The following is a 23111-nucleotide window of genomic DNA, read 5'->3' on the forward strand; positions in this document are numbered from 1 at the left end:
AGTTAATTTGGTGTTTTTTTTATTTTATTTTATAAAACCAGTTCTTAGTTTTATTAAATAGTTCAATCATTTTCTTAGTGTCAATTTTATTAATTTCACCTTTGAGTTTCATAATTAATAATTTGACATTTTATAGGGGGATTTTAATTTTTTGTTTTTCTAGCTTTTTTAAGTTGCATGCTCAATTCATTGATCTTTTTCTCTATTTTATTCATGTAGTTACTTCAAAATATAAAATTTCTCCTAAGAACTACTTTGGTTCTATTCCAATTGTTTTGGCATGTTGTATTATTATTGTCATTCTCTTGGCTGAAATCATGGATTGTTTCTGTCATTTGTTGTTTGACCTACTCATTATTTAAAATTGGATTATTTAATTTATTATTGGTTTTTTATCTATCTTTCCCTTGCCCTTTATTGAATATAATTTTTATTGTGTAGTAGTCTGAAAAGGAAGCATTTACTATTTCTGCCTTTCTGCATTTGATTGTCTGGATTTAATGCCTTAATACATAGTCAAGTTCTGTCCCCATTCAATTTTCTTTGGAGAATCATCATATCTAATTTTTCTAGGATTCTTTTAGTCTCCCTAGTTTCTTTTTTATTTCTTTTGTGGTTAGATTTGTCTAATTTTGAAAGGGAAAGGTTCAAGTTCCAACTAATATACATTTGCTACATATTTATTTTTCCCCTGTTTAACTTTGTATGCTTTTCTTGAATCCTGTGTTTGAAGATCAAATTTTCCATTTAGTTATGGTTTTTCCAATAGAAGTGATAGAAAGTTTCTTACTTCTTTGAAGATCCATCTCCTCCCCTGAAAGATGATGCTCAGTCTCATTGAGTAGTTAATTCTTGGTTGTAACCCCAGATCCATGGTCTTCCAGAATATGACATGTCAGGCCCTCTGATCTTTTATTGTAGATGCCATCATATCCTAGGCAATCCTGACTGTTGCTCCTTGATACTTGAATTGTTTTTTTCTTTCCTGGCTGCTTACAATATTTTTTTCCTTCAGATTATACTTCTGGAGTTTTGCAACAATACTTCTTGTAATTTTCCTTGTGGGATCTTTTTCTGGAGGTGAATAATGTATTCTTTCAATAACTATTTCCCCTTTGGTTCTAGTATATCATGGCAGTTTTTTTTTTTTTTTTTGGTGATTTCTTGAAAAATGCTATCCATGCTTTTTTTTTTGGTCATGACCTTCAGGTAGACCAATAATTTTTAAATTGTCTTTTCTGGATCTATTTTCCAGGTTGCCTGTTTTTCCAGTGACATGTTATGTATTTTCTTCCATTTTTTCATTCTTTTCCATTTATTTGACTGGTTCTTGCTGTTTCATAAAGTCATTATCTTCCATTTGTTCTGTTCTGGTTTTTAATGTGTGATTTTCTTGAGTTAGCTTTTGTATCTCTTTTTCCATTTGATTAATCCTACTTTTCAAGGTGATGTTTTCCATACTGGATTTATTTTTACATTTGGTCTTTGTGTTTTTTATGGAATTGATTTTTGCGGTGAATGTATATATATATATATATATATATATATATTTGCATTTGGGCACTTTTTTTTTTAAGGATTTGCCTTCCTTTTCTAAGCTTTTGACTCTCTCTTGCATACCTCTTGTTTCTTTTCTCATTTTTTCTTCTATCTTTCTTGTTTGACTTTTAAAATCTTTTACAAGCACTTCCAAGAATGCCCTTTGGGTTTAAGATCAATTCATATCACTCTTTGAGATTTTCTCTGTGGACATTTTGTCTTCATTTGAATTGGTGTTTTGGTCTTCGCTGTCACCATAATAGTTTTTCATGGTCAAGGTTTTTTCTGTTTTTAACTCATATACTTTCTTTTTCTTTTTGTATATCCTCTATTGTGACTTTTATGGTGGATCTCTGCTTCTGGGGTAAGAGTTGCACCATCCCAAGTTTTTATGTAGCTCTGAGCCTTGGCTTTGAGCACAGGAGCCTCTTGTTTTTGGTATCTTGCTCACAGTAAGGGATAGCTTTACCTGCTCTTCCCAGGAAATAACCTGGTTTCCAGAGTTTGTCTTCTGAGCTGGGACTGGGAGCTGTCCCACTGGCCTGCTCTACTTTTGAGCCAGGACTAAGGGTCTCAGTTGCTGATCTACTGTGTTTAAAACCCTCTAAATGGCTTTCCCAGATTTTCTCTGAACTGGGCTGAACAAGTGACCTTTTCTGAGGTCCTCCCAATCTGTCTTGAGCTGGAGAATGGTTTCTTTTTTCTTTTTTATTAAAGCTTTTTTATTTTCAAAACATATGCATGGATAATTTTCAACATTCACCCTGGCAAAAGCTTGTGTTTCAATGTTTTTTCTTCCTTTCTCCATCCCCTTCCCCTATGTGGCAAGTAACACAATATATGTTAAGCATGCAATTCTTCTTTTTTTGCTTTTAATTTTTAATTAAAACTTTTTATTTATAATACGTATGCTTGAGTAATTTTTCAACATTGACCCTTGCAAAGCCTTCCATTCCAAATTATCCCCTCCTTTCCCCCACCCCCTCCATTAGATGGCAGGTAGTTTAATATGTATTAAATGTGTGTTAAATCTAATAAATGTATACATATTTATACAGTTATCTTGCTGTACAAGAAAAATCGAATCAAGAAGGAAAAAACTGGGTAAGAGAACAAAATTCAAGCAAATAACAACAGAAATAGTGAGAATGGTATATTATGCTCCACACTCAGCTCCCACAGTCCTCTTTTTGGGTGCAGATGGCTCTCTTCATCACTGAACAATTGGAATTGTTTTGAATCATCTCATTGTTGAAGAGAGCCACATCCATCAGAATTGATCATTATATAGTCTTGTTGTTGCAGTGTATAATGATCTTCTGAATTTTGCTCATTTTACCTAGCATCAATGCATATAAGTCTCTCCAGGCCTCTTTGAAATCATCTTACTGATCATTTCTTACAGAACAATAATATTCCATAACATTCATAAACCACAATTTATTCAGGCATTCTCCAATTGATGGACGTCTATTCAGTTTCCAGTTTCTTGCCACTACAAAAAGGGCTGCCAAAACATTTTTGCACATGTGGCTTTCTTTCCCCCCTTTAAGCTCTCTTTGGGATATAGCTCTCTTTTGTATATATATACAGAGGAAACACTTCTCGGTCAAAGGTTAATATGCAATTCTTCTAAACATATTTTTACAGTAATCGTGCTACATAAGAAAAATCATATCAAAAAGGAAAAAAATGAGAAAGAAAACAAAATTCAAGCAAAAACAACAAAATGAGTGAGAATGTTATGTTGGGATCCACACTTAGTTCCCACTATTCTCTCTCTGCATGTAGATGTCTCTCTTCATCACAAGACCATTAGATCTGGCCTGATATATTCTTGCAAAAAGCTATGTTCATTAGAATTGATCATTGCATAATCTTGTTGTTGCTATGTACAATGATCTCCTGGTTCTACTCACTTCACTTAGCATCAGCCAATGTAAGCCTCTTCAGGGCTCTTTGAAATCATCCTGTTGATCATTTCTTATAGAACAATTGTATTCCATAACATTCATATAACCTAAGTTATTCAGCCGTTCTCCAGTTTCCAGTTTCTTGCCGCTACAAAAAGGACTGCCACAAACATTTTTGTACATGTGGGTCCCATTCCTTCCTTTATGATCTCTTTGGGATACAAGCCCAGTAGAAACACTACTGGATCAAAGGACATACACAGTTTGATAGCCCTTTGGGCATAGTTCCAAATTGCTTGAAATGTGGTTTTGTTTCATCAGACTCTGTTCAGAGGCTTGGTTTCATGTGGTTTTTGAGGAAAACTGGGAGAGTTCCAGCAGCTTCCTGACTTCACTCCACCATTTTGGCTCTGTTCCCGTCTATTAACTTTGAAAGTTTTATCCATAATTAGAGAGGTAGAGAGTCAATCTTGAAGCATGGAAAGCCTGCCATTAACTTTAATCATTTTCATATTTTCATGAGATATTATTAAAATTAATTACACACATATTTTTATCTGTTTTCATTTATTTTTATCAACTTGTGAACTATTTAGTAGATCATATGTCCCATGAATCCCTCTTAGATTTCTTTTTACATTGGGCCTTTTGTTTCAGTATTTGATGTTCAAGGATATATGTATACAATTAGCATCTCATCTTTTGGTTTCTGTTATTTTCAAAGATGACTTCTCCATCTTTTCTAAAAACCCAAAACCAAGGTTAGACTGGCCTAAGCTGTTCTCTATAAAGTCATTCTAGCTTTCAGTGATCACTGATTTTCTTACTATGTGTTTGCATTATAGATCTTATCAAGAAGCAAAGTAAAGTTCATTGGATTGTAATTTCCAGACCCCTCTCACTACTCTTTTCTGAAAACTGGGATGTTTGACTTTGCCTTCTTTTGTGACATTATCTATAGTATAAAGAAAGGTTACTGACAACTACTCAGCAAGCATATCAAACACTTCTTTTAGCACCATGGCATGGAATAGTACATCTATTCTTAGTGATTTGAATTAATAAAGTCAACTGGTGCTTTTATACCACCTATTTCACATGCTCACTCCTTATTAACTATTTTTTATTTATTTCTCAGGCCAAGATTATTTTCTTTGGCATATATAGTAAGTAGAATTGTTTTACTATCTCCTCAGTGGGTGAGCAAAAGGATGGTGATATCCTAAACCAGGGGTAGGAAACATTATTTTCTGCTAAGGGCTATTTGGCTATTTATAAGATCATTTGTGGGCCATACAAAATTATCAACTTAAAAACTCACACGACTTAAAAACACAAAACTCTCCACTTACAGTGAGAGGTTTTGTATCTGGTTTTCAATGCATCATTGCCTGTGGTTGCCTTAACAGGCCCAGACAAAATCATTTTTTGGGCCTTATATAACTTATAGGTTGAATATTCTCCATTCTGTTTTAAACAAATATAGGAAAATTTGGAGCAGGAGTAAGGTGAGAAATGGAGGACAGATTATGAATTCTATTTGGACATGTTAAGTATGAGATGCTGAAGCAGATCAAAGTGTGAAATCTACATGAAGATATTTTGTCATGTGAAATTAGAACTCTCCTATTCCTCCTATTACCTATTGCACTGCTTCTTCCCCATCTCTTTTGCTGGAACTTTATCCAGGTTGCATATGCATGAGTGTTCCAGAGGGATACTGTTTTGAGTCTACTTCTTTTTCATTATATTTTACTCAATTATCACATTAGCTCCCATGGATTCAGGTATTACTTCAATACTGACAATTCTCAGATCTATTTATTTAGCAGCAATCCCTCTGCTATTGTCTAGTGTTGTATCTCCAGCTACCTATTTTATATTTCGAATTTTAAATTTCAAATTTTATATTTCAAAGGTGTCTTATAGACATTTTCAATTCAACATATCTACATCTGACCTCATCTTTCCCCACCTCATTGCTCCCCTTTTCCTTTTCTTCTATTCCTGTTCCAGATACTGCCTACTTACCCAAGCTTATAACCTAGGTGTTATCTTTTTCATATCCTATATTCGATCTATTGCCAAGATATGTTAATGTATTTTATTCTGGTTCTCCAGACAACTCCCCTTGCCTTTTAGTAAGAATATTTAGTTTATAAGTAGCCAATATAAAGTAATAATAGCAGGAAGTAAAGTTGCAAAGGGGTACCTAAAAATCATGTATAGACTTCCCCAAAGATCAAAGGAGTATAATTTGCAAAATGCAGTATATATTAATAAAAATCACATCTTGAGACTGTGTTTAAACAAGGGAAATCTATTTAGGCCTTGCTGTGATGGGGACCTTGGTCCTATGATATGTAAACCTCAGCTAAACTCCATAAACATCCACAGTAAGATAAGAAGAACACCAAATGGTGCCAATAACTTCAAGATGAGGTAGATTTTTCAACTTGAATGGTTTTCTGACAACTTTGATAGGAAGTGGATGTACTAATGAACTATCCGCAGGTCACATGGATAAGAGTTAGTCTATTTTCAATGTCTCTATTTTTTTCCCTGAGGCAATTGGGGTTAAGTGACTTGCCCAGGTTCACATAGCTATGGAGTGTTAAATATGTAAGGCCAGATTTGAACTCCTGACTTCAGAGCTGGTGCTCTATCCACTGTGCCATCTACCTGCCCTGAGTTCTCCACCAAAACTCTGTTAAAATGAGACCCCCAAACTCTTGACCTCCCAATATTATAGTGTTCTGGTTTAGCTTTTTGGAGGTCTTAGGACCGGCCTTCGTTTTAGCAGAGTAATCACCATGAGAATAGTCAGGGATAAAGTCCAAAATCTTTATTATCTCTTTCACAGGCTGTCTCCTTCGCCTGTGGCCCAGCTAGCTTTCTGGAGGCCTTCAGACAGGCCTTGGTCTGAGAAATGAAAGTGGACAGGCCAGCCACCAAGATGGTTGGAAATGGAATGTCTCTCTCCCAGTCCTCTCTGGCTCTTATATATTCTATTCTAAGTACATCATCATAGGTGTCAATCTTGTAGAACTACATTAAGTACTAAGTACATGTAAACTAGAGAATCATTAATTCCACTGAGTTAACTCTTTGTTGTAAGATTAAATCAATCATTCTGAACTAGAGAACTATTAATCACCATGTTAAACTAGATAAACGTTGTCTTATCAATTCCACTGAGTTAACACTTTCTTTCAAGTATATTTCAGAGTTCTGCCCTTTATACAATATTAATTTCATTTTCATCTGAGTTCATGCCAAGGACTCCCAACTCAGTCCTCATTTTTCAATGCTATTATGGTTTTCCTGGTATGGAAAGAACCAGGTGTACCATAAATTAATTAGTAATTTAGAAAATCTGTCACTTTTCCTTCATTATTTCTTTAAATACTTATCTTTGACACTGCCACCATACTAATACAAGCAATTATCACCTTCTGCCTGAACAATTATAGGAACAAGGATTGGTCTATCTGCCACATCTCTTCCTATTCTAGGCCATCATTGTATTATCTATCAAAGTAAATCTTCCTAAAGTGCAGGTCTGATCACATCAGCCTGCCTGTCTTTGAGAAAGTGAGTCAGGAAGTATTTGCTATAATTATACATAAATTATTTTATTTTGCAGAATACTGGATTGTATTTGAAACCATATATGCTATGTTTTCAAGTATCTTACTACCTAAAACACTCATACAATTTCCAGAGAGTACTAATTTGTAATTACAGACTTTTAGTTACTAGAAAAATCTATGATTTTTTGCTTATAGGCATTGTAGCAAAATCCACATGGGATATGACATCAAAGTACCTGAATCTCAGCTCTTCTATTTCTAATTATATATATAGTTTATAATATTTATTTTTATAAGATTTTGATTTCCAAATTTCCCCCCTCTCTCTTTCTTCCTCCTTTTCCAAGAGAACGAGAGATCTGATATAGGTGACACATGTATTAAAAAAAAAAGGTGAAAGTGAAATTTTCTTGGATTACTGCTTTGCTCAACAGACCTAAATCAATCATAACCGATCATCACATAATCTTGCTATTACCCTGTACAAAGTTACAGTTTTCTCCTGGTTCTGCCCATTTCACTTAGCATCAGTTTATTAGACTATAGATGTTTTTAATTTCTTCATCCGAAAATTGTCTGTGTCCTTTGATTATTTATCAATTGGGGAATGACATATTCTAAATTTGACTCAGTTCTCTGTAAATTTTAGAAATGAGGCTTTTATCAAAAACACTGGTTGTAAAAATTATTTCCAGAGGCAGCTAGGTCATGCAGTGGATAGAGCACCAGCCCTGAAGTCAGGAGGATGTGAGTTCAAATCTGGCTTCAGACATTTAACACTTCCTAGCTGTGTGATCCTGAGCAAGTCACTTAACCCCAATTGCTTCAGCCAAAAAAAAAAAATCCCAGCTTTCTGCTTCCCTTCTAATATTGCCTGCATTTGTTTTGTTTCTGCAAACCCTTTTTAATTTAATATAACAAAAATGACTCATTTTGCATTTTATGATCTTCTTTTCCATGTTTCATTATGAATCCCTCCTTTCTTCAAAGATTTGACAGATAAACTATCTCTTGCTCTCCTGATCTGCTTATAGTATCAACCTTTATGTCTAAATCATGAATATATTTTGACCTTATCTTGGTACAGGGTGTGAGATGTTGCTCTATGTCTAGTTTCTGCCATGCAGTTTTCCATTTTTCCTAGCAATTATTTATCATAGTGAAGTCTTTTCCTTGAAGCTGGAGTCTTTGGATTTATCAGAGTAATTTACTGATTACTATAATCATTGACTACTGGGTGTGGTGTATTCCCTGACTAATGAAAAGACTCAAAAACCATATAGGTTAACTTCAATCAGATAGTTTTACTGAGTCAAAGAAGTGCATATAAAAATGTATATAGTTTTTAAATTTTCAGGTAGCTCCAAATGACTTTCCAACATGATCACACAATTCACAGTTTGTTGAACATTCATCAACATAGCATTCAATTGACTGTTTTCTTATAACTCTTAAAATTGCTATTTTTCTTTTTTTTATTATCTTTTTTATTCTGAAAGGTAGGGCATAGGGAATAGATAAGATATATCTAAAAGTCAGGGAAACTGAGGTTCAAGTCCTGCAGATCCATACTTGCTATGCAACGCTACTTAAATCAGTTATGTGACCCCCAGGATAAACCTCTAAGATAATAAGCTGCAGAGAAGACATTTATCTACAAATTTCCTTATCACAAGCTCCTTACCTTGATGAAATCAAAGTTCTAGTTTTTTTTTTTTTTAGGATAATGAACATTTTTTTTTCATTTTGTATCAATTCATAAAAGTTTTGTTGTATTTTTTTGCATTCTTTATAGTCATTATTGGGATTCAAAGTGTCACAGTATATCGCCAAGTCTGAAGTCAGAAAAACTCATCTTTATAAGTTCAAATCTAACCTCAGAAATTTACTAGATGTGTGATCCTGGGTAAGTTGTTTAACTCCACCTCAGTTTCTCATTTGTAAAATGAGCTGGAGAACAAAATGGCAAGCCACTCCAGTATCTTTGCTAAGAAAATTTTAAATGGAGTCACAAAGAGTTGGACATGACTAAAGAACAATATTTATTTTTGCTCATATATGACATTTATTTAGCAATTCCACAATTTTTGAGCACAGATTTTTTTTTCTCTAGGTATTTTTTTTTTTTTTGGTAAAACATTTCATAGAGAGATAACAAGTCCTTTTTCATTTGCCTTTGGCTTGGATTAAAGTAAAGAATCAGGTCTGATAACTTGGGAAGTTAATATAAGTATGCTTTATTACTATATGATGCAATAAGCAGGCAAAAACAAAAGTATGTATCACATCTTCAGTCACAAACACTATGCCACTTATGTGAGGGATACATATACCATGGCAAACATCTTGGTAAGAGTTTGTACTCAAAGTGGGTTCTTATCAGGGAAGTTTTATACCTTATAGAGATATGTGTGTATGTAGAAATGCATAGATAGATAGATAGATAAATACAGATAGATAAGCGTAGTGGTAATATAAGACATGGGAAGGAGTATTCCTAATCAGATCCTGATGTGGTAGAGAAATTCTCTGTGTCTTTATTGATACCAGACTTATATGGGGAAATTTTCTAATCTGGACCAGAAATTTGGTGAATATCTGAAACCATATTAAGGAATCCAGAAATTAGTATAGATTCCAGAAATGAGTTTTACTGCATAATCACTGAGTGGGCGGGACACCTTGTCCAACAGGAAGCTGAGAGCATTTACATGTTTGTTACAGGGTCAGAATGAGTTGGGACAGTAGAAAAGTTTAGGTTATCTCTATTACTCATACGTTTATGATCACTAGAATCACTTAGAGTGACTCCATATTGGAGTCCTATCCAATTCAATATCAACTAATATATTTCTAAAAATTACAATAATCACAGTTGATCAATACAATTATTGTGTTAAAAATGTCATATTTTTAAGGTACTGAAGAGCAACTAAATTTAACCTTGATATGAAAAATGTGCAAAAAACAGATTTAAGTTTTCCATCTCTACTAAGTAAGATACCCAGAATGGGAAAAAAAGTTTATATTTATAATTATACATATATGTGTATATATATGATATAAACAATTTATGGTCTTCTATTGATGGCAGCTCAGTGATAAAAAGACCATTTGTCCCACTTCTCCAAATTTCTTTCAATAATAACTTCTTAAGTTAAACATATATGTATTATATATATTTGTATCTACACCTCTTTCTTTCTCTCTGTGTGTATATATATATATATATATATATGCGCGCGCACACACACACACACACAAGAATTTTATCCAGTAGACACATTTTGAGTACATAATAATACCATTCCAAGTTTTACATAAAACAGTCTGAAGTCTATGCATTTTTTAATACAGAATCTTGTTGAAGGGAAAAATATTATATTTGGTATGCTGAAGTCAAATTTACATTTAATTTTTAAGTTGTTATTTGGAGAATTTTCCACTCTATTAAGACATTTATTTTTTATTACTTCCTTAATAGTGAGCAAAGATGGCAACCAGTTTAGTTAAACGGAAGTTGACAACAGAAAAATGATTAAGGATATATTTCTAACTTTCTTGGTGTTACAGGTTTTCCTTAACCTTCAAAAGAAGTTAAGGTTAGAAGTCAATCTTTTTGTTATATGTATGGTTGATGTTATTATATTATTTATTCTTTGATATAGATCTTAATACAACAATTGTCTTTTAACTTGGTCTACACTATTTCACTCTGCTGTGTCCCAACCTGATCCAGACCACCCAGAAAGTACAATTCATACACAAATCTGGGATATGTATCAAATGTAGCAAAACTATCAACCACTTCTTGTTTTGTTTAGATTCCAGGTGTTTTTTTTTTTTTTTTTGATACAATCACTTGTGACCAAAATTATTAACACAATTTCAGTCTTCTCTACCACACCTTCATATTATATGACACAATTAAAGTATTCCAGTTTCAAAATCATTATATGTGAATTGCCTAAAAAGTTAACATTTCTTTTTAGAGAGCTGTGGGTCACAGTATTCATTATTTGTTTAATATTTTATGACAAAAAGAATTTGTCAGTCTTAAATTGCCTAGCTATTGTCCTTACTACTAGTTGGTAATGCAGATGAATTTTGTAAATAAGGTGATGTGGAACTTAAAAATTGAGTTCAAATGGCAATACAAATACTGAAAGAAGAGACTTCGTTACGTATAAAATATTTTTCTTACTTTATTCCAGCAGGGGGAAGTAAAGATACATTGTCTAATATTATACTTGGCTCAAAGACCTGTGTGTGTTCTTGTAAGCTACTGTCTAAACGTCAGCACAAGCATCAAACAGCTACCAGCTAGCCAGTGATCACACGTGTTCTCATACACATTATTTACACTAAAGACCCTGGGTATGCATGAATTTCTTTGATCTAAATCTGCTCTCTCTTGATCTTCAGTAGATCTACTGTTTGTTTTTTTCAAACTCCTTTTAATTACAGCTTCCCCCCAGCCCCATTTTTGGTTTCCATTTGTTGTAGTACTTAATGATTCAACGTGATTTTTAGTTTAACTTCATAGATTTTAGACTTTTTACAAATTTAATTTTGAGGTTTATATCTCAAGATAAAGAATATTTAGATATCCTTTAACTTCTATATTTTCTCTTTTCTGGGATCTTTTTTTTCCCCTTAAAAAGCCTTTGGTTTACAGAGGTGAGCTCGCTGTAAACTAATTTTTTAAGTCATGAGGCAAATTCCAAACACAAAAGGGCCTATAAGCTTTTCATTTCCCGCCTACGTAAGAGGAGCAATGGATCTTACTTGAATGTTTGCAGATTATTTTCTTAATGGGGGAAGGGAGAGATAGTGTTTTACCAATGTCTGGAAAATAACACTTCCTTCTGAAGGGTTTTTGTTTTATCCTTTCGTATATTCATTTCTTTTAAAGATGAAGGGGGCGTCCCGCGCTCGCGTATTAGGCAGGTAGGAAGAATATAAATAATTAGGCAGTGCTTCCATGAAACCACTCACCAAGAAAATTACCTGCTCATTAAATGGGAAGCAGAGAGGAGCAGTCACGTAAATTCTACCTTTCTGAAACAGGAGAGGGGCGAGGTTTGGTGAAGGCAGGAAGGAATTTAGTGTCTGCATCGCCAGTTTTCACCCTAGCATAGCTTTCCTTTTTCTTTATCCACTTACATCCCTTCTCTTCCCTCCCCCTTCCCAGCCAAGATCTCAGGGAGTGGGCATGTGGTAGAGTCTGGAAGTGGAAGGAGCTTAGTCCACGCCCTCATTTTCTCTTTTCCCCAGGCCCACTGACTAAGAGCTGTTTCTTCGCCTCTCCTCCCTCATTTCCTTCCTCCAGTAGGTCTAGCAGCAGCAGGAGCAGGAGCAGGAGCAGCAGCAGCAGCAGCAGCAGCAGCAGCAGCAGCAGCAGCAGCAGCAGCAGCAGCAGCAGCAGCAGCAACAGCAGCAGTTCTGAAGGGAGAAGGACGCCAAGTTCTGGGGCCTCCAGGCTGATCTGCAGCAAAAAGGGCGGCGGCAGCGACAGAGGCAGAGGCAGCAGAGACAGACGCAGCTGCATCGGCATCAGCATCGGCATCGGCAGCAACAACAACATCAACTACAGCAATAGCAACAGCAGCAACAGCAACGACAGCAAAAGCAGATACTGGATTGTGCTGCCCTGGGCTCTCCATCTTTTTACAAGGCGCGCGCCCGCTCGAACACACAGACACATACACACATATACATACACACAGAACACACACACACACACACACACACACACACACACATACACAGAGAGGCACACACACACCATCCAATTTAAGCTCCTTCAGTGAGCACTTACCATTCACAGTTTCAGAGCAGCAGGAGCAGCGTCGGTGGCCGCGGCGGGCAGCACCAGAGGCAGCGGCGGCAGGGCACAGCCAGTCGTAGCCTTATCCTTGCCGTTCACTTTTTCTTTCCTTCTCTTTAACATCGCTATATCGAGAGTAACGATCTTAGTTTCTTTTTGAAATTTTTCTTCTGGATCTTGTTCGCATTCTTTTGGAAAAGGGCAAAACGGTGAAGAAAAGGTTGCAGCAAGGAAAAAATAAAACACCATAAAACCAACTCTAAGTCAAACCCGCCTGCAAAAATTTTGGTTGCATTGTCACATTCTTATTATGGAAGTTAAGTGAAAAATAAGACAAAAACAAAAACAAACAAACAAAACAAAACCACAACAGCAAAACTGAACCTGGAACTAATGTGGATGAGAAAGAAAGAGGGTGGGAAGAAAAGAAGCGATCAAGCTCATGTCTTCGTCAGTACGATGGGTAATTTTTGGAACAATTTCTAGGAATTAGGTTCTTTTCTTCCTATTTCTTCTTGGCTTCTGAAGAAAGAACTTGGCTTTGGATTGAATGGAGTCTAAAAACTGCTTTTTAGACTTGAATAATTCTTCTACCTGAGGTGGATTGGTGCGGATTTAGTAAGCAGAGTGTGGAAATCTAGCAGCCTTTGGAACTCCCTCTATTAATCTGGGTGTATCTAAATGTGCCCTATTCGAAATCTTTTCAACATCTTTTGATCCTGAGATTTGCCCTTTAATTAGCTTCTAGGGAAATCTAAATTAAGACCTACCTCTTTTTTTTTTTTTAAAGACACCCATTTTGCTCTCTGGGATTGGTATTTTAAGCAATCTGGATCATTTTTAGTATGTCAGAATGTGTCTACTAATGTTTACACAACTCTTCCTCTGTGGATTTGCGTATTTTCAGGTTAATGGTAAGTTTAAAACCTTAAGCCAAAATTTTTTTTTTTTTTTTTTTTTTGTAGATTGGTTCTTCTTTGAGTCTAATTGCAGACATATGTAAAATAACAAGAACATCTTAAATAGATTGGTTTTAATTAAAGCATGTAGTATGGTACAAGAGCTTTTGTGGGGGGCAATTTAGGGGGAGCTTGTTTTTTCTTTTGTTTTTTTAAAATGTTTAAAGTATCTTTGCAACAAGATTTTTTCCTATTTCAAAAAATGATGAAAAAATGAATAGCAATTTATCAGTGTGATTAGGAAAAGGAAATGTCAAAGTGAATCTTTCATATATGACTATATGCCATTGTGATTTAATTTTCTGTGATTTAATGGCTGAATTTTCGTTTAAAGTATCAACTTATCAAATATAGTAATTGTCATTTTGGAAGATGATTCAATGAGTAGATTATCTTTTTTGACCTATGTTTTGGAGAATGCATTTATTCTATGAAATTAGCATGAAGAATTAGAGCTTATGGACAAAACTGTCAAAAGTAGAGGGGGGATCTTCTGTGTCTATGAAACAGGAGAGCAGTGATCTAACAGGAAAATATGCTTGTTAATAGGGAATGTTTAGCTGGGAGTGTTCAAAGACAATGGGGATTCTGAACAGGTGTAGGTGTCTCTTTAGATTGAGTCAGTCTGTCAAGGAGCTAATATTGCTTAGGTTTTTATGCTTTTGTTCATATTTGGTTTTCTGAGCATTTTCCATGGCTTCTTGTGGGTGAGATGGAATTTAAAAATATTTGAAATGAAGAAACTAAAAGATAAGTTGATATTGATACAAAAGAACCAGTAGGCTATACTTTTATTATTAGCAAAAAAGGATTAAGAAAAGAAAGGGTTAGGGTTTGCTATGCTAAAAACTTGAATTCTATGTACTATAGTTACCAGTGTTGCATAATATGAATTGTATTGTTTTATACCATCTTTTAACATTCATGAAGAATAGCTGTGTCTAGGACTCATTGTAGTTTTAAACTCTTATATTAATTCTCCTTTGGGTTTCAGTTTAAACTTTGCATTAGCTTTTATATTCTGACTTAATTCATTATCTGAGACACTTGCCATTTTTGCATTTCTTTGGGAGCAAACTTTGCTCCTGGAAGCTGCTATTTGAGGGAACCCTATATGTCAGAAAAGGAGGCTTCCTTATAAACTGGAAGTGATACTGATCAGTTTACTTAATATAGATTGTATGTTTGCAGTAATGGGCAACTTATCTTTTGCTCTTATGACAAGAGATAATGCATACCTCTTATTGTTTATGGGTTTTTTTTGTTTGTTTGTTTTTCTTTTTCTAGGTGGAAACATTTTGGAACTCACTTTTTAAGGTTACAGTATGGTAACTAATATATCCCACATGGATTATGCTTTAATAAGTTTGGGTTCTTGAAATGGAGAAATATAGATTCGTCCTGTGGGCTATTTTTAAAAATTTATAGCTATACTTAGAAGGATTTAATATAGCCTTTAGGAAAATTGATTTATTTTCCATATAAATTATGAGCTTATGATTAACAAAACCAGAAACATACATGTAAAATCTGTACAGTCTACACAATTATCATCATGTTAAAAACAAACAAAAAAAGCCCCACCAAAAAAAAAAAATGATGTGTAACTAGAAGGAATACAATTAAAGTGTTCAGTGGAAGTGACAGTGAATCAGAAGAGCTTGGTATTACAGAATGTAATTAATATACCAAGCTGTTTGGATACATATGAAACAAATGTAATTAACAAGCTTGCTAGAACTACAGTAGCAAGCCATAATTTATTGTTTTCTTTTCTCCAGGAGGACTGTAACTAGAATCTTTGTTCTGATTTAGTATTTATAGGACAAGGTAGGAGGTCAAATGAATCAGATGACTAATACATTGCCTGCCTACTACTGTGTAGCAGATTCAAAATGAAATAAAGTAAAAATCTACTGTGATTTATGGAGCAGAAATTGCAAGGTTTAAAAATGTCTTGTCAAAATGCTTTTTATAACCCTAGTATTATATAGTGTGGAAAGCAAAGAAGTATATTTTAAAACTTTTTATGGTCATGTTATGCAAATTACAAGTTTGATGTTAGCTCTGTATACATGTCACTGTGGGGTAATATGATGCTATTGGTTGAATTAGGAAAATGAGATTATAACTAAAACTAAGGGTAAGTGACTCAAAAACTATGGCTTTTGGTAAAATGAACAGTTTGCTTTTTGCTCAACAAAGAATTATATAATTGGCTTGGCATTAAAGGAAATTCAACTAGGGAAATTGATGTTTTGATTGTTCATCTCTTTGGCCCTCAGTTTCCTCATTAAGGTTGATCTAATTTCTCTTCTAGCCCAAAGAGTCTATGATTCCTACTTCTTTATTATCCTAATGTGAAGAATAATCTTTTACATATTTTCTCTATGAATTTTGAGAAATGTCCACCATTTTAAAAGTTGGTTTTATGTATTAAGATTAATCTTATTCAGTGATAAATTATATGCATACATTTATATAGAAATTTTATAGCAGTTCTTTATATCGCATTTTGATTGTGTGACAATGGTAGAGTTTCACCAAATTGTAGATGATATAACCTTTAAAAAAAATTCAAAATCCCTTTGTCATCCATCAAGAATAAGCAAGCAAGCATGATCCTCTCCCCCCCCCCCCCGAAAACGGAAGTATACAAACAAAACAAAAAAACAAACAAACTTTACCTTCAACTTTTGGTGCTGCTCTGGAGGGAAAATAGAACATTAACCCTTCACAAAACAAGACCTGAATAGTATTTTAGAATTTTATAAGAATCTTTTTCTTTTTAGATTATCCTTTTACTTGCTATTTTTTAAAACTCAGGCATAGAACTTTTTAGTCTTTTTTTTTTAAACAGAATTTATATATACAGTTTTTATTTTTGTTATATTGCAGTGTTCCATATGCTGACGTCTGTAACATGTAATCAGAAAAATCAGAATATTTATTAAATGAGGGTATATTTTTCTTCTTTTGCATCCAATAATAAGAGTAAAAACACATTTCATCTGTATACTTAGTTATTCTTAAATTACTATAGAATTATATCATGCCTATTCCCACCCTCTTCCTCCCCCATTTTTGTTGTTGTTGTTAGCTCCAGACTTTTTATTTCATTGGTGTAGGGAAATATAGGTTGAGGTATTTCCCTAAATCAGCACAGATCCGACACTGGAAAATTTTGCAATTTAACATCTTAGAATGTTGCCCAAGACACTGAAAGAGTAAGTACTTTGTCCAGGGTCAAACAGCCAGAATTTGTTAGAGGAGAATTTGAATGTTTTGCTTTTGGACTCTTAATAGGCTCCCTATGTAGCTTGCTTTGCTGACCTGCCAATCAAGGTGCTTGAATTTAGTGACTGACTGTGGAAAAAAAACACTTTTTACCCATTATAAAACTCATAAAACTGAAATTTATTCTTAGAAGATGAAATGATTTTTCATTTGGATATGCTGAATATGATTATCTTTATTGTACATGGAATATGAAAAAGTTGGCCAAATTTTCAAAATGGAGAAAGATCCCATAATCTAGAAAAATTTCTTAGATACTAGACAATTTTTTTAATTAAGAAAAAATGAATTTATAAATATGGGAATGCTGCTTACTCTAATTCTGAGGCAATTCATTGTATAATATATTAAAATCTCAAATATGAATATCTGAGGTAATAGTGTGTATAGTATATTATAAATCTTATCCTAAATATATTGTAATTTAAAATGGCACCTTATTTAAACATATACTTATGCATGTACTAGTGATTTTGTCAGTCTTCACACTGACACACATAAAGGACCATCATATATAAATTATATCCTTATTGTTTTATCCTTAGAAGCACTTTAAAGAAGAAGAAATTTGGGAGGAATAATTGGGAAAAAGGTAGGACACACATAAAGGACCATCATATATAAATTATATCCTTATTGTTTTATCCTTAGAAGCACTTTAAAGGAGAAGAAATTTGGGAGGAATAATTGGGGAAAAAAACCTGGTAACATTCTTGATATATTTTTAAAAACACCCTTTATTTAGGAGTGTGTTCTCTAACCTTGGTAAAAACCAAATTAGACTTTGCATTCATCTATTTCAGCAACATTATATCTCCCTAGAAGCCCTTTGTTGCCTTTTGCTTTACTTACTAGTATAGGCACAGAGAATTCTGGTGTGTTTGTAAAAATTAAACATATTTATGAAATAATATTTTTGGAAGGAGTAAAGACTGGAATTTACATGTTTGAATAATAGGGATGTACATATACATTAGCCCCTCCCTTCTGAGAGAGACAAGAGACAAAGACAGAGAGAGACAGAAAGACAGAGTTTAATAGTAGATTTGTTTTCCAAAATAGACAAATTAATAAAACAATAGGCAATTATTGTAAGATGACTTGTATTTATGCTTATCTGGAGACATTCAGATGTACTAGTCCAGCATTCCCCCTCTAACTTCACCTTTTAGACTCTTTAACTTGCTTCAGAGCTCAGCTCAGTTGACTTCTGTTTCAGGTTCTTTCTCATCTGCATTCAACACAAAATCTATAAATCTAGATCTAGAGAGATCTATATCTACATACAATATGTGTATATATGAGTGTGCATTGCACATATATATGCATAGACATATGTGTATAAATATATGTATATATCAAGATATGTACAAATTCATATGAACATCACATACATATGTGCATTTATGTTTGTTGTTTATAATACACACAAAGATAGAATGTGATATGACATGATATAGCATAATATGATTTTCAATGTTTGGTCTTTTTAGTGAGCCAAAAATTTCTATAGACCTTCTATGTCACATCTCCAGTTAGTTGATGTGCTCACTGAAAATAACAGCACATTTTTCATGAGACAGTAGATATCCTATATGTCTATGAATAAATGAATCTGTCCTAGATTTTCAAAATAAAAATATTTTCATATTGTAAACATGAGTGCTGTTAAAGTTCAGTCCTCAGATTACATGTCAGACATTGCAACCACTCATTAACAGCAGACCACTCTTTATGAACTGTTTGACTCTCTGGGTTCCCATTGTAGATGGAAAGGTCCTAGACATTTCTGTCCCCATTTTTGGATAAAAGGTATAGTATACTTTTCCAAAATAAGGTTCTAGTGCAGAATATTAATATTTAAAAAACATAGGTTCTGAAATATTAGCTTCTAATAAAACTTGACATAGTCTCTTATCGGTTTTCTGGTTATTCTAAAATTATTTATTTATGTTCTTTGGTAAATTTATATCATCCTAACTTTCAAAAACATAAATTATTTTTTCTTATTCTTCCTCATTCTGAAATCTCTGTGTTATCATGAAGCTTAGGAAGCCTTCAAGATCCCTTTCTTCCTCCTCATAAAGAAGACCAAAAAAAATTTTTTTTAAAGATGCTTAATTTTTGAGGTACTTTGTTGTAGCTGACAAAGACATTGAGTATTGCTTAATTTTTCTGTTGTTTCTTGGAGGTGTTAGATACTTGTTGATTTAAATCTCAAGTTTGAACTGTTCTTTCCTTGAGGAAACTCCTTGAGGACAAGGATAATGATAGTGTCTTTCTTTGTATTCCTAGCACTTAACATGCTTTTTGGTTGACTGCCAAAATGTGATGATAGCCATTTTGTCTTCTTGTGGAGACTTAAAGCTATTTTCAAGAGATTTTTTAGTTTGGATTCCAGGTCATAAGACACTTGAGAGAATAGATTGGTGCAGGAGTACTTAAAGTAGTTGTAACCTGGAAAGAGTAGTCTAGCCTTTCCTGGCCTAATTATTTTTTAAATATTCTGGACCTTACCATCAGTTAAAGTAGAGGGTAGAAGAAACTTTTAATTTCAGTTGGTGTTAGGTGGGAGTTATATGTAGAAAACTTACAAGAAGGGTACCAGAATAACAGTCTGATAGGAAGGCAAGAGCGGAGTAGCACCACAAAGAATGAACATGCACAAAATGATATCATTGGAAGAACTTCTTTCAATAAAGAACTCACAAAAATTATATATCAAAGTGCCAAAACAAATGGAACAAAAGAGACAAGTCTTTAATTTGTGGTATCAATTTGTAGTGCCCCCCAAATGGTGCTAGACTTCCTTTATTGCCTCACTATGATCAAAGGAATAGACCCTTTCTATCTAATGAGTCACCCTCATAATAATATTAATATTTTTATTGCAGACAATCATTTTTCCCCTCCTGGAGAAAGGTGATAACTTGTGTTCCATCATTGGGAAATCATTACAAATGTTCCCTTCTTCCCTAACAATTATATTTATCTAAACATCTACTACTTGGTTGCAAGTAGTCAAGTAGTGAATCAAATATGAATCTTTGACATGTGTCTCTATTTTGGCTTTCAAAATTCAGTTTTCCACCAACCATTGGATATCTTATTGACTTTGATATGTCACTTTTCTATCTGCTAACATCAGTTTCTAAAAAAGGGGGAAGAGTCCTATTTTTCAAAAAAGAGGAAAAGTAAAGTTTTCAAATGAAAGGACAATGAGCTTGGGTTTGCTTTGATTCCTTGGGATATTCTAAAACAAATTAGCTTAAAGGTGGATAATAAAAATACATGAAAAAATAGAAATAATGATTAGAAAGCCAGAATAGATTCATTAAGTTGGGTCCTATGAGATTAACCTTATTTTCTTTTTTGACAGTGTTATCAAACTAGAATATCTAGAAGATATTGTAGCTGTAGTTTGCCTAGATATTTGTGAAGTATTTGACAAAACATTTAATATTTTTAGTGGGAAATATGGAAATATATTATTAGAAAATAATATAATTTTATGAATTTGAGACTTGTTGAAATCCTTAAAGAATAGTTATTAATGGTTTAATGTCAACTTGGCAGGAGGTCTTTAATAGAGTGCCTAAAACATATGTTTCAGATTTGCTACTTAAAATTTTTATCAATGATTTGGATAAAGGGATGAGATGCATAATCATAATATTTCCACAGCACACAAAACTGGGAAGGATGACAGCACAATGAATGAACAGAGACAGGGCCAAAAGTATCTCAAAAAACTAGGAGATTATGTTGATAAAAGAAGAAATCTAATAGAAATAAATGTAAAATTTTATTTAAAAAAAATTAACTTTTTATGAGATGGGGAAGTATAATGTCCAGACTAGCTCTCTGGATGATCTTGGTACCAGCCTGAGTCCTTGATCTTAGGAGAGCAGTGAAGGAGTTGGACCTAAGTGGATGGTCAAACATGGAGTCCATTTATCTCAAGTTCTCTTAGCCTTAAATACCCTAATTCAATTACATCACTATAGCACACTGCTCATGTGCTAACTATACTAGGCATGCACCAAATATTGAATGCTGCTCCTGTGAGGCCACATAAGCATCTTGCTACTATTACGTAGATGCATCCTTGCTGCAAGTATCTCTACTTCAAGTAGGATACAGGTTGTCATGGTCCTTGACTTCTCAGGAAGGCTGAGGTGCCCCCAGATGGAGATGAAAGCCAACATACCTCACCCAGAGTTCCCCCACTATTTGTGGCCCTCTACAGGGAAGGTAAGATCAGATAGTATTTTGTCTGAAAACAATTAGGGTTATTAGTAATTCTTTAGTTAAATATAATGTGGAAGGCCAGAAAAGTTAGGGTGTTTGGGGACTCTTTTGAGAAGCATACATTCAAGGAACAAAGAAATATTCATAATCCAACTGTATTCTTTCCCAGTAAGACAATATCTAGAGTTTTGTGTTCTGGTTTTGGAATTACAGTTTAAGAAAGATGTTAAAAGAAAGTTGAAAAATACATACTTTGGATGAAGAAAGGCCTTAAGAGTTAATGTCATATGAGTGAGCTGAAGGAAATGCATATATTTAGTATGAAGAAAATCTCTGGGAATGTAATACCTGTCTCCAAGCATATAAAGGGGTGTCATCTAGAAAAGGATTTAGACTTATTCTGTTTGGCTTCAAAGAAAAAAAACCAAAAAACATGTAGAGGTTTCAAAGAGACAAATTTTGGCTTAATATTAAGAAAATATTCCTAAATATAAGTTGTTTAAAAGAGGAATGAGCTGCCTCAAGAAGTGATAAGGTTTTCCTTCACTGCAGGTTTGTAGTCAGGGACTGAATAATCACTTGTCATACATGTTATATTGATAATTCTGTTTGATATAAGCTGGAGCAGATAACCTCTGAGATTATTTTTAACTCTAAAAGATGATGTGATTTTGTGTAAATCCATTATTTCAGATACTGAAGAATGAAAAACAAATAGTTTTGTGCCATGGAAGAACATTGTAATGGGAAATAAGAGACCTAATTATTAGTTCTATTTCTACTATTATTTAATGCATCATGGAAGATACTTTGGCTAGTAAAGCACAAGTATGCATGACGATAAAGAAAAGCTTCCTATGGCGCTTAAGCAATTTTGAAAGAAAGCAGGATTTTCAAAGAAAGGCGGAAGCTGTAAAAAGTGTAAAAGATAAGACTCAACAGGTTGAGGCAATTGAGGCACTAAATGTCAAATAAGAGAAGTTGTATTTTCTTCTATGATATTCTTCATTCTATGCAGAAATTTCCATTTGGCATACTAAATATAATGTTCTTGCTTTAAAATTTCTGTTGATTCTTGAAGGGACACATTTGCTACTATACCTTTGCAACTATGATAATGTTATGACATATATGAACTATTAATCAGTTACTGAATACAGAATAAATATGGTTCCCAAAATAGTAATAACAAGATAGAAAGGACTACATGCGAGACATTTTACAAAAAATATAGTATTAGCCATTGAAGCATGATCATTTAAACTTGATTTTTGCATCAATTTTACATTTAAAAAATAGTTCCTATTGGCATATTATGGTACTTTATAGCACATATAGTACTATATGAACATATTTTTTCCTTTATTATGAAGTTTATTAGGACTAAAAACCTGCAGTGAAGGGGAACTTTTTGAGGTTGCTCATTCCACTTTTAAACAACTTATATTTAGGAAAATTTTCTAATAATATTAAGCCAAAATTTGTCTCTTTGAAACCTCTACGTGTTTTTTTTCCCTTTGAAGCCAAACAGAACAAGTCTAATTCCTTTTCTAAATGACATCCCTTTATGTGCTTGGAGAGAGGTATCACATTAGCATTGTGTGTGTGTGTGTGTGTGTGTGTATCTATATATATATAGATACACACACACACACATAAAATATAGTACTATATACCATATTATACTTTGGTAGTATAGTATAGTACTATATTGTAGTTGCACAGCATA

General features: G+C 33.6%; 1 protein-coding gene across 10 annotated transcripts in view; it reads left to right on the plus strand.

Moving 5' to 3' along the window:
* The first annotated feature begins 12441 nt into the window (after nt 1-12441).
* The window catches only part of ROBO2 (roundabout guidance receptor 2), a 606204-nt gene continuing 595534 nt past the window's right edge, over nt 12442-23111 (plus strand). For all 10 annotated transcript variants that reach the window (XM_031958824.1, XM_031958826.1, XM_031958829.1 and 7 more), the window contains exon 1: nt 12442-13789. In XM_031958824.1, the coding sequence (XP_031814684.1) occupies nt 13729-13789 (61 nt within the window). In that variant the 5' untranslated portion in view covers nt 12442-13728. The remainder of the gene's footprint in view (nt 13790-23111) is intronic.

Source organism: Sarcophilus harrisii, chromosome 3, assembly GCF_902635505.1.
Source record: "Sarcophilus harrisii chromosome 3, mSarHar1.11, whole genome shotgun sequence".
NCBI lineage: Eukaryota > Metazoa > Chordata > Mammalia > Dasyuromorphia > Dasyuridae > Sarcophilus > Sarcophilus harrisii.